Genomic DNA, 14514 nt, shown 5'->3' on the forward strand with positions numbered 1-14514 from the left:
GTTATGAGGGTGAAATCCCATACAAGCTTGAATCTATGGATGATATGAAAATATCATACAAGCCTCTGTATAACCAATTTAAATTTGGCCACTCCCATGATATTAGGCTCACTTCACATGCACAAAAGTTTAACACTATTCACACCAAGAAGCCTGTGACACATCCTAAAGAATATCATGCTGTTCCTCCTGTTAAATATTTTGCTAAACCCAAGTTCAATCAGAACTTGAGGAGAACTAACAAGAAAGGACCCAAGAAATTGTGGGTACCTAAGGAGAAGATAATTTCTGTTGCAGATATCCTTGGCGGCAAAAAGGACAGAAAGCAAAATGTCATGGTACCTGGACTCTGGGTGCTCGCGACACATGACGGGAAGAAGGTCTACATTCCAAGACCTAGTGCTTAAACCAGGTGGAGAAGTCAAGTTTGGAGGAGATCAGAAGGGCAAAATCATTGGCTCTGGAACCATAAGTCTTGGTAACTCTCCTTCCATAACTAATGTACTTCTTGTAGAAGGATTAACGCATAACTTATTGTCCATAAGTCAATTAAGTGACAATGGTTATGATATAATCTTCAATCAAAAGTCTTGCAAGGCTGTAAGTCAGAAGGATGGCTCAATCCTATTTACAGGCAAGAGGAAGAACAACATTTATAAGATTGATCTTTCTGATCTTGAGAAGCAGAAGGTGACTTGTCTTATGTCTGTTTCTGAAGAGCAATGGGTCTGGCACAGAAGATTAGGACATGCTAGTTTGAGAAAGATTTCTCAGATTAACAAACTAAATCTAGTCAGAGGACTCCCAAATATGAAATACAAATCAGATGCTCTTTGTGAAGCATGTCAGAAGGGGAAGTTCTCCAGACCTGCATTCAAGTTTAAGAATGTTGTTTCTACCTCAAGGCCGTTAGAACTCTTGCACATTGATCTGTTTGGCCCAGTCAAAACAGCATCTGTCAGAGGGAAGAAATATGGATTAGTCATCGTTGATGATTATAGCCGCTAGACGTGGGTAAAGTTCTTGAAACACAAGGATGAGTCTCATTCAGTGTTCTTTGAATTCTGCACTCAGATTCAATCTGAGAAAGAGTGTAAAATCATAAAGGTCAGAAGTGATCATGGTGGCGAATTAGAGAACAAATTCTTTGAGGAGTTCTTCAAAGAAAATGGTATTGCCCATGATTTCTCTTGTCCTAGAACTCCACAGCAAAATGGAGTTGTAGAGCGAAAGAATAGGACTCTACAAGAAATGGCCAGAACCATGATCAATGAAACCAATATGGCTAAGCATTTCTGGGCAGAAGCAATAAACACTGCATGTTATATTCAGAATAGAATCTCTATAAGACCTATTCTAAATAAGACTCCTTATGAATTGTGGAAGAACAGAAAGCCCAACATTTCTTATTTCCATCCTTTTGGATGTGTATGTTTTATTCTGAATACTAAAGATCATCTTGGTAAGTTTGATTCCAAAGCACAAAAATGTTTCCTTCTTGGATATTCTGAACGCTCTAAAGGCTACAGAGTATACAATACTGAAACATTGATTGTAGAAGAATCAATCAATATCAGGTTTGATGATAAGCTTGGTCTTGAAAAACCAAAGCAGTTTGAGAATTTTGCAGATTTTGATATTGATATATCAGAAGTTGAAGAATCAAGAAGCAAAGCTGCAGAAGCTGGCAGTCTCAGAAGCAATGGATCAGAAGATCAAGTTGCTGCATCTTTAGAGAATCTTAGGATTTCTGAAGAACCAACTATCAGAAGATCACCTAGACTTGCCTCAGCTCATTCAGAAGATGTGATCCTTGGAAAGAAAGATGATCCCATCAGAACAAGGGCATTCCTTAAGAACAATGCAGAATGTCAATTAGGTCTTGTTTCTTTGATCGAGCCAACTTCTGTTGATCAAGCTCTAGAAGATCCAGACTGGATAATTGCCATGCAAGAAGAACTAAATCAGTTTACAAGGAATGATGTATGGGACTTGGTTCCTAGACCAAAAGGATTTAACATCATCGGTACTAAGTGGGTTTTCAGAAACAAGCTAAGTGAGAAAGGTGAAGTGGTAAGAAAAAAAGCCAGACTGGTTGCTCAGGGTTATAGTCAGCAAGAAGGGATTGATTATACAGAAACCTTTGCACCAGTGGCCAGGTTAGAATCTATTCGTCTATTAATTTCTTTTGCCACTCAACACAACATCACTCTTTATCAGATGGATGTCAAGAGTGCCTTCTTAAATGGTTATATAGATGAAGAAGTTTATGTTCACCAACCTCCTGGTTTTGAAGACTCCATGTCTCCAAATCATGTTTTCAAATTAAAGAAATCATTATACGGATTGAAACAAGCTCCCAGAGCTTGGTATGAACGTTTGAGTTCTTTCCTTCTGGAAAATGATTTCACTAGAGGAAAAGTGGACACTACTCTCTTTTGTAAAACATTTAAAAAGGATATTTTAATTTGTCAAATATATGTTGATGATATTATCTTTGGAACATCTAATGCTACACTTGGAAAGGAGTTTGCTGAGTCTATGCAGGCTGAATTTGAAATGGGCATGATGGGAGAACTCAAGTATTTCCTTGGAATTCAAATCAACCAAACTTCCGATGGAACCTATGTTCATCAAACGAAGTATGTGAAAGAACTTCTGAAGAAGTTTAATCTTTCTGAAAGCAAAGAAGCCAAAACTCCTATGCATCCAACATGTGTACTGGGTAAGGATGAGGTAAGTAAGAAGGTAGATCAGAAGTTGTACAGAGGTATGATTGGATCTCTTCTATATCTAACTGCTTCTAGACCTGACATTCTCTTTAGTGTTTGTTTGTGTGCTCGATTCCAATCAGATCCAAGAGAATCTCATTTAACAGCGGTTAAGAGAATTCTAAGGTATCTGAAAGGTACTACTAATGTTGGTTTAGTTTACAGAAGATCTAAAGACTACAACTTAGTAGGATTCTGTGATGCTGACTATGCTGGAGATAGAATAGAAAGAAAGAGCACTTCTGGAAGTTGTCAATTTCTTGGAAGTCATCTGATCTCATGGTACAGCAAGAAGCAAGCTACTATTGCCCTCTCAACAACAGAAGCAGAATATGTTGCTGCTGCTGGTTGTAGCACACAAAGGCTCTGGATGAGAAGTCAGCTGGAAGATTATCAGATATATGAGAGTAACATTCCTATTTTCTGTGATAATACTTCTGCTATATGTTTATCTAAGAATCCTATTTTACATTTAAAAGCTAAACATATTGAGATTAAACATTATTTCATAAGGGACTATGTTCAGAAGGGTGTTATATCTTTAAACTTTGTGGATACAGACCATCAATGGGCTGATATCTTTACAAAACCCCTTGCTGAAGATAGGTTTAAGTTCATTATGAAGAATATCAGTATGGATTTATGCCCAGAATGAGAAGATGAGAAGACCTTATGTATGAGTATCTTCTGAAATAAAATTGGATTTTTTTTAAGAAGATCTGATTGAAATCAATTAGATATTGTGATTCAGTTATTACTAACGTTTCATTGTCTAAGTTGATTCAGAATCTCTTTAAAAGCAAAACAGCTGTAACTGGCTATCCAGATGGTAAACACGTGTTCACTATTTCTGGACAAGCGTGCGTGCAGTTGAGGGGACGTCTACTTAGGTAACTGTGCAAATCTCGTCTTTTGTCATTATTATCTCTCCTCACGTCATGTTACATTAAATGCCATTCATCATTTCTTTTATTGTCCTTCTTTTCTTTTTTATATTCCTCGAACGTTTCCCTTTTTTTTTCCCTCTATTTATTCCTTCATTTCGTTACTTTTTTTCAATAAGTCTTGGCTCTCTTTCTCTTTCTTTTTCTCTCTTGTCCAACAAAGTTTTTCTTTGGCATAAACCCTAGTTCATTCATCTTCAACCTAGCGTTCATCATGAATCCTTTCAACTCAATGAGAACGGATGGAAGGGTTAATCAGTTACAGGATGTGAAGCATATCTTGGGATGGCTCTCCAAGTCTCTTTCAAGACAGATCTCTTCTTCAATGCTGTTATCAACATTTATCCAAAGGAAGAAGACCTTCTTGAGTCACTGGAGCCCGTTTGCAACATTAGCTCCCTGTCTATGAACTGTCCCTCACTTCCTCTTTGGTCTCTTGGATCTCTCCTACAGTGGAGGTTCTAGTCTGGACAGGCATGAAGAGTTTTCAAGCTTTCATGGCTGAACAAACTGAAGACCAGAGGGTTCTTGAGTTGTTTGCGCAGTCTTTGCGTAGGATAGAGTCTTAGGCTTTAAGTCTTTGTAGTTTTCTTTCCTTGTTGCATCTGTTTTCTGCATACACCTTTTGTAATCCTTCTTGTTGAAATCAATGAAAAGTTATTTATGTTTCTTTCCTTTTGTCTCTTGCTTTACATCTGAATCTTTTATGCTTTTTGATGTTATGACAAAAAGGGGGAGAAAATATATGATAAATGATCTGATTAATATTATCAGTTACCGAGTAAAAAGGCTCCACATTTACTAACAGAACTTGCAAAGTTCTATGTTTTTAAGTTGTGTTGTTGCAGGAATCAAAGATTCAAGATCAACATAAGAAGCAACAGAATGATCAGAAATAGATCTTGGATTCTTGAAGCAAGCTGAGTGCTAGGAAGCTATAGAATCAGAAGCAAGAAGGAAGAATGATCAGAAATAGCTCTTGGATTCTTGAAGCAAGCTGAGTGCTAGGAAGCTTCAGAATCAGAAGCAAGAAGGAAGAATGATCAGAAATAGCTTTTGGATTCTTGAAGCAAGCTGAGTGCTAGGAAGCTTCAGAATCAGAAGCAAGAAGGAAGAATGATCAGAAATTCTGATAATAGAATATGATCCAAATCATTGTCTATTTGCTCTGATACATTGTCTATTAGATCTGATATATTCTATATGGCTTATATGGCTCTGATACATATTTTGTGTTCTGATACACATTTTATGTTCTAACTCATTCATGCTGACTTTTGTCGTTTAGTTTTGTTCTGTAACATTTCAGGATGTAGAGATGCTCTGATGATGCTCTGGTACATTCAACAATGTTCTGATACAATCTAGCATGAAGTGATGTAAGAAGAAATTCAAAGCTCTGAAGCTATCCGAGGGAAGCAGAAATCAGAAGCTGTGAATGTTCTAAAGATCCAGAAAACTCAAGTTCTGAAGCTGTCCTAAATGGAAGCATGAATCAGAAGCTGTGAATGTTCTGAAGATCAAAGAAATTCAAGTTCTGAAGCTGTCCTAAATGGAAGCAGGAACAGAAGCTGTGAATGTTCTGAAGATCAAAGAAATTCAAGTTCTGAAGCTGTCCTAAATGGAAGCAGGAATCAGAAGCTGTGAGTGTTCTAGGGATCTAAAGAAATTCAAGTTCTGAAGCTGTCCAATGGAAGCAGAAGTCAGAAGCTATGAATTATCAGAAGACAGAAGCTTATGTGATCGTCTCTACCGAAATAATCAGGGAAGTCTTTTATTATTAAAGTTCTTTGAGTATTTATTTCAGGGGGAGATTATTCATCTCAGGGGGAGATTGTTAATCTCAGGGGGAGACATATTCACATGCTTATGCTATAGCTGTGTAATTTGTCTTTAGCCGTCTTCTCTTTCTGATCGCAAATTCATATCATTTATATATGTTTTTGTCATCATCAAAAAGGGGGAGATTGTTAGAACAAGATTTGTTCTGATCAATATTCTTTGTTTTGATGATAACAAGGATATGAATTTTGTGTGAGATAATGTGGTACTCTAATACATTGCAATTTCCCTTTAAGGAAATATATAAAGAGTATGCACAAATCAGCACTCAGAAGCTTTGTCTCAGAAGGTTCAGCATGCAACATCAGAACATGGTCTGGCAAGACATCAGAAGATGGTCAAGGCAGAATCAGAACATGGGTCTATGAAAGCATCAGAAGAACTTGAGATCAGAAGCAGAAGCACTGAAGTTCTCATGGTATCACGCTCAGAAGCACTTCAAGGTCAGAAGACAAGAAGATGCTATGCACCAAGCTGTTTGACTCTGATGATATTCAAATATTATATTCACAAACATCAGATCAGAAGAAAGTACAGGTGGCAGGCTACGCTGACTGACAAAAGGAACGTTGGAAGCTATTAAAGGCAACGTCAGTAGACACAGCGTGAACAAGGCTCGAGGTAGTTGACAAAAGCGTGAAACATTAAATGCAATGCTGTACGGAATACGCAAAGCATTAAATGCGCCCAACGGTCATCTTCTCAAACGCCTATAAATATGAAGTTCTGATGTGAAGCAAGGTTGACGATTTGCTAACAATTAACTTGCTGAAACGCTGTTCATATTCAAAGCTCAGAAACTTCATCTTCATCAAAGCTCACTACATTGCTGTTGTAATATATTAGTGAGATTAAGCTTAAACGTTAAGAGAAATATCACTGTTGTGATTATAGCTTTTTAGAAGCATTGTAAAACTCTTATTTGATTACATTAATTTGTAAGTAACTAGAGTGATCAAGTGTTGATCAGGATACTCTAGGAAGTCTTAGCTTGTGTCTAAGCAGTTGTAATTAGAGTGATCACGTGGTGGTCAGGATACTCTAAGAAAGTCTTAGCTTGTGTCTAAGCATTTGTTCCTGGAGTGATCAGGTTGTGATCAGGATACTCTAGAAGACTTAGTCGCGGACTAAGTGGAAAACCATTGTAATCTGTTGCGATTAGTGGATTAAATCCTCAGGTGAGGTAAATCACTCCGTGGGGGTGGACTGGAGTAGTTTAGTTAACAACGAACCAGGATAAAAATAACTGTGCATATTGTTTTTATCGTTCAAGTTTTTAGACTACACTTATTCAAACCCCCCCTTTCTAAGTGTTTTTCTATCCTTCACTAACCTAAACTAGGGAGATTCTTTGCACGAAGCCCAATAGGAGGCTATGGGGAACCTAGTGTTGTACTAAGTTGAACAAGTATATATAACATGATCACAAAATATGAACAAGTACGAACAAATATTAGCAAGTACATGAACAAATATGAGCAAGTATGAATAGTTATATATGACAAGGTGTGTGTATACAATGGAGTTTATGAAGGAAATATACCTGTAAGGATGATCCGTGTGTATACACAGGGGCTCGGGACTTATACTCGGGGAGAGGCCCATTGAGTTTATTCAAAAGCTATGTAAACAAGTATTTACAAAGGGGCTTGGGACTTATACCTACGTGGAGGCCCATGGTATTTTTGGGAAGATTTAAAGAAAACCTTCATTTTTGATTTGTTATTCGAGGTTAAAAATCAAATTGATCGAGGTACGTGAATGGGACTTATACCTATGTGGAGGCCCATGTTTTATTTTATAAAACATGGTTGATTGTTTTGTTAAAAAAACGCGAGGTTTCGCTTTTGAAAACAGTTTAAAAGTTTTGTTTTGAAAGAAGTTTTCTGTTTAAAGAAAAACTGTACAAAGAAAAAGGAATGGGACTTATACTCTCTAATATTCGAGAGGCCCAGTTGTTTTGAAAATCAATTGATCAATCCAAAAAGATTTGATCAAGAGTTTTTTTTTTTGAAAAGAAAACCAAAAAGAAATGGTTTATTGTTTTGAAAAACTTTGATCGTTTGTTTTAAAACAGTTTGAATTTTGACAAAAGTCAACTTAATTAAGATAAAAACAAATTTTATGCTTAATTAAGACCTAAGTGATTAGGGTTTGATCACAAAATATTTACAAGTGATTAAGTTTTGAAAATCAAGTGAAAAAACTATTTTTAAAGTATTAAAAACATTTAAAAACAAGTCACTTTAAACTTAATAAAAACACATTAAATAAATATTTTTTTTGTGATTTTTTTGGATATTCATAAAATATATATATTAAATGAGAAGTGTACAAAAAATAAAGTAAAAAAGAGTTGATTTGATTGGTTAATTAATTAAATGAAGTTGTGTAAAAAATGAAGAAAAATAAGTGTTAAAAAAAATGGTTTTGTCTTCACAAGGGTTTGAACCCACGCACCCACGCTTGCCAACCAAAACAATGACCAACTGAGCTGCGCGCGCAGCTTGTAATATGCTTGCTTCCATTTAATTATATTTAAAAATGAATGTTTGAATTTTCTGAAGAAAAATGGCGCCAAGAACACACCCTAATTTGATTTTTGAAAATCTTTGAAACTGAACCAAATTGATCAAGTAGATAGTCTATCTCACTCGGTTTTTCATAAGGAACATGATGGTTATCTTTAATTTCATTTATTTTCATTCTAAGGCCATTGATTTTCTGATGAACACGAAGAACCCTAATTCTGAGATTGATCATGAAATCGTGTATGATTGATGAATTATGAAATTGATTGAGGGTTAATGATCAGTGATAGTGCAGAAATAAGATGGCAAAGCAATATTTCATTTATGATGCATGATTCATGGAGTTTGAAGTTCAAGAAGGCTTACCTTAAAAATGGAAAAACTGAGAATCGAATTCTGCAAATGAGATGTTCCAGATGTTGTTTCTTGATCTGGACAGCTTCAATGATGATTATGGAACATGTTTGGATGCCTGGAATGGATTGAATTCATCTGGATCACTCCATGGAACCCGATCTGCAGTAGGGCCAAGTATGAATCGAGCTTGATGATTCTGAGGTAACAGGTTGATGGTGAGTGTTTGGATAGTTCATATGTGACATATATGAGGTGTTGGAAGTGTTAGTTTGGACAGAATTGGCCTGGAATTGATTTTGGCATGATAAGGCTAGTGTTATGCATATTTGGAGGTTGAAGAGTGATTCTGAGATTTGGGGTGTTTTGGGGTGTTTCTAAGGTTCAAACAACTTCCATATGATGTTTATGAGTTGTGGGAACCATCACTTTGCTCAGAACTCCAATGGTTTAGAGGTTGGGATTTTTACCTCTTTTGAAAACTATGAAACTTGTAATTCAAGAAAGGAAGAGAAAACCTATGCTTATGAGGTTTTGGTGTGATTTGAAGAGTGGAAATGACCTCTATTTATAGGCCAAGCTTTCTGAATACAAGCCTTTGCAAGTGGATCAAAGAGTGGTGATTTGGCTTAAGAGATAAAATGGAATCTTTCACATTAAATGCATATGGTTAAAATGACTAAACCATGGTTAAAATTGGCTATGCTTCTTATCTCTTTTCCATCTGTCTACAAACCAGAAATATCTCCCAATTATTGCATGTATATGTCATTGCTTGCATCATAAGGTAAAATAGTGCATAACTTTGGCAAAAATGACTTGAAATTTCAAGTGAAATGGTCACTAATGGAGAAATTCAAAGCCATAGCTACACTCCATATTTTTTCATGCTGTTGGACATTTTGGAAAGCTCTTGTTGTATACTTCAAAACCCTAGTTGAAAGTTTCTTCAAGACCTTTAAGGAAATGGGTGAAAAAGATCCATGAACTTTGAAGAAAATGAGATTTTAAGTGAAATTTTCAAAAGATGGTGACTTTGAAGCTCCATATCTCTTAAATGGTTGATCTTATGAAAAAAAATTATATGTGACAAAGTTGTTCATTCGATCAAAATCTACAACTTTCATGTTGGAAGTTTTTTTCAGTTTGTAGGTGAAATTTTGAGTTATTCCCTTCCAAAGTTTGGAAAAAACCATTGAAAAACACTTAGAAAATTTTCTAAGTATGGAAAGTCAAACTTTTGACTTTTTGATTCTTGATTGATTTTCTTGATTTTCCTTGATCAAATGACTTCAAATATCATATATTGATGATTTAAAACTTCAAAAGTCATGGTTGACCAAAATTTCCAAAAAGTCAATGGTGATCTTGTACAGTTGACTTTTTTAGACGAATCGCGTTTTTGGAGATTTCAAATGAACCAAGCTATCCTCACCAAATGAATGGTATGAATGGATCACATTGAGTTATTGGAGGACCTTGAGCCATGGTTTAAGTTGTAGCACCATGTTCTGATTAAAAAGTCAGTTGTTCAGGTGAATTAGGTCAAAAACCCTAATTGTCGACCTGATGAAATTGATGACTGTGGATCTTGAATTGAGATACAATTTCCATTGGATATTGTCATAGGGATTATTTGAAGATGATTGAACACTTTGATTGATGCCCTGGAGCTTTTTAGGGTTTCCCAAATGTGATCCCTGATTTTCAGTCCCTGATAGTTCAAAACCCTAGTCTGATGATTTGTTTGATCAATCTTTGTGTAGGAGATGTCTTGAGCCAATAAATTAGGTCAAAATGATGTAGTTGGGGTCTTGAGGTCATGTCCCAAGTCATTAGATCAAATCCTGAGCAAAAGTCAGGAGTATGTTGTCTTCAGTCAAAACCCTAATCTGGTTGATTCAGAGCTTTTGAGCTTGTGGAAGTGAACCTTTGAGGATCAAATGTTGACTGTTGATGAAGATAGTTCATTTGAGATGAAGGAAGAACAAAACCCTAATTGGTTGTTGCTTGTACTGATGAGTGATTTCTTGATTAAACCCTGCTGAGCACAAGTAGCAAACACAAGCTATGTAATTTGTTAGAGATGCAAATGATGCATATGCAAATGATATGAGGTGGTATCTTAGGTAAAAAATTAGGGTATGACAATTCCGAGGAGAGATCGGTGACACCCTCGAAGTATTCATGGACGACATGATCGTCAAATCCCGAGAAGACACCGACCACACCATGCATCTCGAACGAGTATTCGAGCAGGCCATGTCCTGCAAGATGCGTTTCAACCCAGAGAAGTGCACCTTCAGCTTCCGGGCAGGCAAGTTCCTCGGTTTCTACTTGACCGAAAGAGGAATAGAGGCCAACTCGGATAAATGCCGAGCATTCTCAGAACTCCCCACACCTAACAATAAGAAATCCATCCAAGTCCTAAACGGGATGCTCACAGCACTGTCCCGTTTTGTCGCGAAGTCCACCCAGCAAGCTCTCCCATTCTTTAAATTACTGCACAAGGAAGCGACCTTCGAATGGTCCGGGGAGTGCGAACGAGCGCTATTCCACCTCAAGCAAGTCCTCTCGGAGCCACCCGTCCTCTCCCGACCGGGAAACGACGAGATCCTATTCCTTTACCTGGCCGTCTCTAACGAAGCGGTTAGCGCAACCTTGATTCGAGAGGCTGAAGACGGGCAGAAGCCCGTGTATTTCACCAGCAAATCCCTACAAGGACCCGAGGTGCGATACCAACAAATCGAGAAAGTCGCGCTGGCACTGATAATAGCCGCCAGAAGACTGAGATACTACTTCCTCGCCCATATCATCATCGTCCGAACCGATCAGCCAATCAAACAACTCCTCAGCCGACCAGATATGGCCGGGAGAATGCTAAAGTGGTCCCTCGAGCTATCCGAGTTTGACATCCAATACGAAAGCAGAAAAGCACTGAAAGCCCAGGCGCTGGCCGATTTCGTAGACGAGATGACTTTGATCACCACCTCCCCTCCTCCTGTCGAGAATAAATGGACCATCTACGTAGATGGCGCCTCCAGCAGCTCGGAAAGTGGAGCCGGCATCATCCTAGAGAACGACGAAGGACTCATCATTGAAGTATCCTTAGTTTTGTCTTTCACCACGTCGAACAACCAGGCCGAATACGAAGCTTTCCTAGCGGGCCTACGACTCGCCGAGGATGTGGGTGCCCGGGAGGTAAAGATCTACACCGACTCCCAATTCGTCGCATCCTAAGTCAACGGCAATAACCAAGCCAAAAACGACGTGCTCGTCGAGTATCTCGCACTCGTCAAAGATAAGATGAAAAACTTTGCAAAAGCAGAAGTCGAGCATATTCCTCGCTAACATAATTCTTGAGCCGACGTCTTGTCCAAACTCGCAAGCACGAGGAAGAAAGGCGAAAACAAATCAGTGATCCAAGAAAATTTATCAAGGCCAAGTGTAGATAAGAGCGCGCCCCACCTACCAGTGCTCGCCATAGGTGACGATCATTGCTGGATGACCCCGGTGTACAACTTCCTTACAAAAGACGAACTGCCGACCGACGTGAAGGAGGCCTCAATGATCAAAAGGCGAGCTTGCTCGTATGTTATCTTCGAGAACAAGCTATACCGGCGAGGATTTTCCATCCCTCTCCTCAAATGCGTCGACGCTTCTCAAGCACTTGAGATACTGCAGGAACTTCACGAGGGGATCAGCGGCCAACACCTCGGCGGCCGATCATTAGCGAGAAAGGCTCTCAGGGCCGGGTACTATTGGCCTACCATGTAACAAGACGCCAAAGAGCATGCCTAGAAATGCGATAAATGTCAACGCCACGCTGATATGCACTTAGCTCCCCCAAACAAGCTTAAATCTCTATCGTCACCCTGGCCCTTGTCCACCTGGGGAATAGATCTCCTCGGACCATTCCCAGTAGGATCGTACCAAAACAAATACCTAGTAGTCGCCGTGGACTACTTTACTAAATGGATAGAAGCCGAAGCGCTCGCCAAAATCAGAGCCTAAAACGTACTCCGTTTTTACAAACAAAACGTACTCGCTCGGTTCGGGGTACCACAGGCGATAATAACCGACAACGGTACCCAATTCACAAATAGGAAGTTCCGAGAGTTCGTAGCCAAGCTCGGCACCAAACAACATTTCACTTCGGTGGAACACCCCCAAACAAACGGGCAAGCCGAAGCGGCTAACCGAGTCATCCTCCGAGGGCTAAAACGAAGACTCGGCGAAGCTAAGAAAGCCTGGATCGAGGAGCTGCACAGCGTACTCTGGGCATATATGACAACGCCTCATTCGAGCATAGGAGAAACCCTGTTTAGATTGATCTACGGCACCGAAGCCGTAATTCCCGTAGAAATCCGAGAGCCCTCTCGTCGGACCGAGTCACCTCTCGAAGAAGAACTCAACGACGAGGCTATGAGGGAAGAACTCGACATGGTCGAAGAGATCCGAACAGGGTCTTCCCTCCGCGAAGCCAAGCTAAAGCAGTAGATAGCTCTGCGCCATAACACTAAAGTCATCAGACGCGAGTTCGAAGTCAGCGCCCTAGTGCTCCGCAGAAACATGAAAGACTCGCGCGAGGGCAAACTTGCCCCAAACTGGGAAGGCCCATACCGAGTTTACGATAAAACCGAGAATGGCGCCTATTACCTCGAGAACCTCCTCGGTGAAAAACTTGCTCGACCCTGGAATGCTGAAAAACTCAGACGCTATTACAGCTAGAAACAAGCTAACACTCCCCGAGCGCTCGTCCCGAACCTGGGAGGGCGACCGGGCGCGGACTCGCGTCATGGTACGAACGCGAGCACTCCACGACAATGACAGTCGGAACTCCCAACCGAGGAATAAAACCGACTACACGGGGAACTCTACACCTAGACCCACTGTGGCAGTACCTGCATGGCAGAACCCCAGCTCGCGATGGGACCATTCACGCCGCGAGCCCTCGGCCCCGACCGCAGTCTCGTGCTCGCTAATAGCACACACCCGCTCTGCGCACCCGGGTCATACCCCACACGCATGGAAAATCAACCTAGGCCGAGCATAGTCCAAAAACAAAATACTTCTAAGTAATAATATAACTCACCCGGAGTACAAACATGATCCGATCACAAATTTCCTGCAGCAATAAACATTCTAAACACGGAGATGAAAATCAAAACATAAACAAGATTTAAAGGCAGGAATTTAATTAAAACCTGACCAAACTGGCCGGTGATATCCGAATGTTACAAAATAGACGGGCACGCAGGCCCCAAATATCCTGGGCAAAAGCCCCAAAATCTAGGAAAGAAACAAGAAGAGGCACGCAGGCCGAGAAAACACAGGAGCACATGCCCAGAATATCAAAACAGAAAAATTTCATTCTTCCTCGTCAGGGGTGCCGGGCACAATCTGACCATCCATGATCCTTGACGCAAGACCAATGTTGTCTGTCTTCAGCCCCGGGTTCAGAAGACTCTACTGCTGAATTGCCCTCCTAAACCCAACTTCGGCCATATCAGCAAGCTCGAGCTTCAAGTCGTCGATTTTATCGACAAACTCGATCCTGGTCTTTAGCACAGCTACATCAGAGGATTCCTTCGCTGTCGGCGCCCAGGATTATTCAAGGTCAGAAAACTTTTTCTTCTCGGCCTCCACTTCCTCATCCTTCTGCTTAATGAGATCCTCGATCCTCTTCCTCGTCTTCTCCCGAGCCTTTTTCAGCTTAACCACCTCCTCCTCGGCAGCCTTTTTGTTAGTCTCCGCCTTCTTCAAGGCATCGGCGGAAACAGTGCCCTCTTTCGCGAGCACATGAGCCATCTCCACGACCCTCATGACCGCAGCAGTATCACAGGAAAACTATTTGAGACGGGCTGGAGCGGTCATTCCCTCGACGCGACGGGCTTCGTCCAGGGAGACAGGCAGAGGATACTTCTCGAAGAACTGGCCCTCTTTAAAGCAGGGAGGGAGCGAGAATCCACGGCCGGACCCCAAGTTTGACGGTTCTTCCCTAGCCGCCTCAGCCGTGCGCATCTTCTTCGAAGTTTTCTCCCCCTCCGCGATCACCTGAGGAGAGCCATC

General features: G+C 40.2%; 1 protein-coding gene across 1 annotated transcript; it reads left to right on the forward strand.

The window, feature by feature from the left end:
- Positions 1 to 11946: 11946 nt before the first annotated feature.
- LOC131661251 (uncharacterized) lies at positions 11947 to 12942 on the forward strand. The gene is made up of 2 exons (XM_058930716.1): positions 11947 to 12197; positions 12549 to 12942. Exons 1-2 carry the CDS (start codon positions 11947 to 11949, stop codon positions 12940 to 12942), a joined length of 645 nt encoding a protein of 214 aa, XP_058786699.1.
- Positions 12943 to 14514: the final 1572 nt, after the last annotated feature.

This window comes from Vicia villosa, linkage group LG1, assembly GCF_029867415.1.
Source record: "Vicia villosa cultivar HV-30 ecotype Madison, WI linkage group LG1, Vvil1.0, whole genome shotgun sequence".
Classification (NCBI taxonomy): domain Eukaryota; kingdom Viridiplantae; phylum Streptophyta; class Magnoliopsida; order Fabales; family Fabaceae; genus Vicia; species Vicia villosa.

Bases quoted from the DNA above. Each gene is read 5' to 3' on its own strand.
- LOC131661251 (XM_058930716.1), top strand. From the start codon at position 11,947: ATGACCCCGGTGTACAACTTCCTTACAAAAGACGAACTGCCGACCGAC. The intron at 12,198-12,548 runs GTACTATTGGCC...ATTCACAAATAG, and splicing joins AGAAAGGCTCTCAGGGCCGG to GAAGTTCCGAGAGTTCGTAG.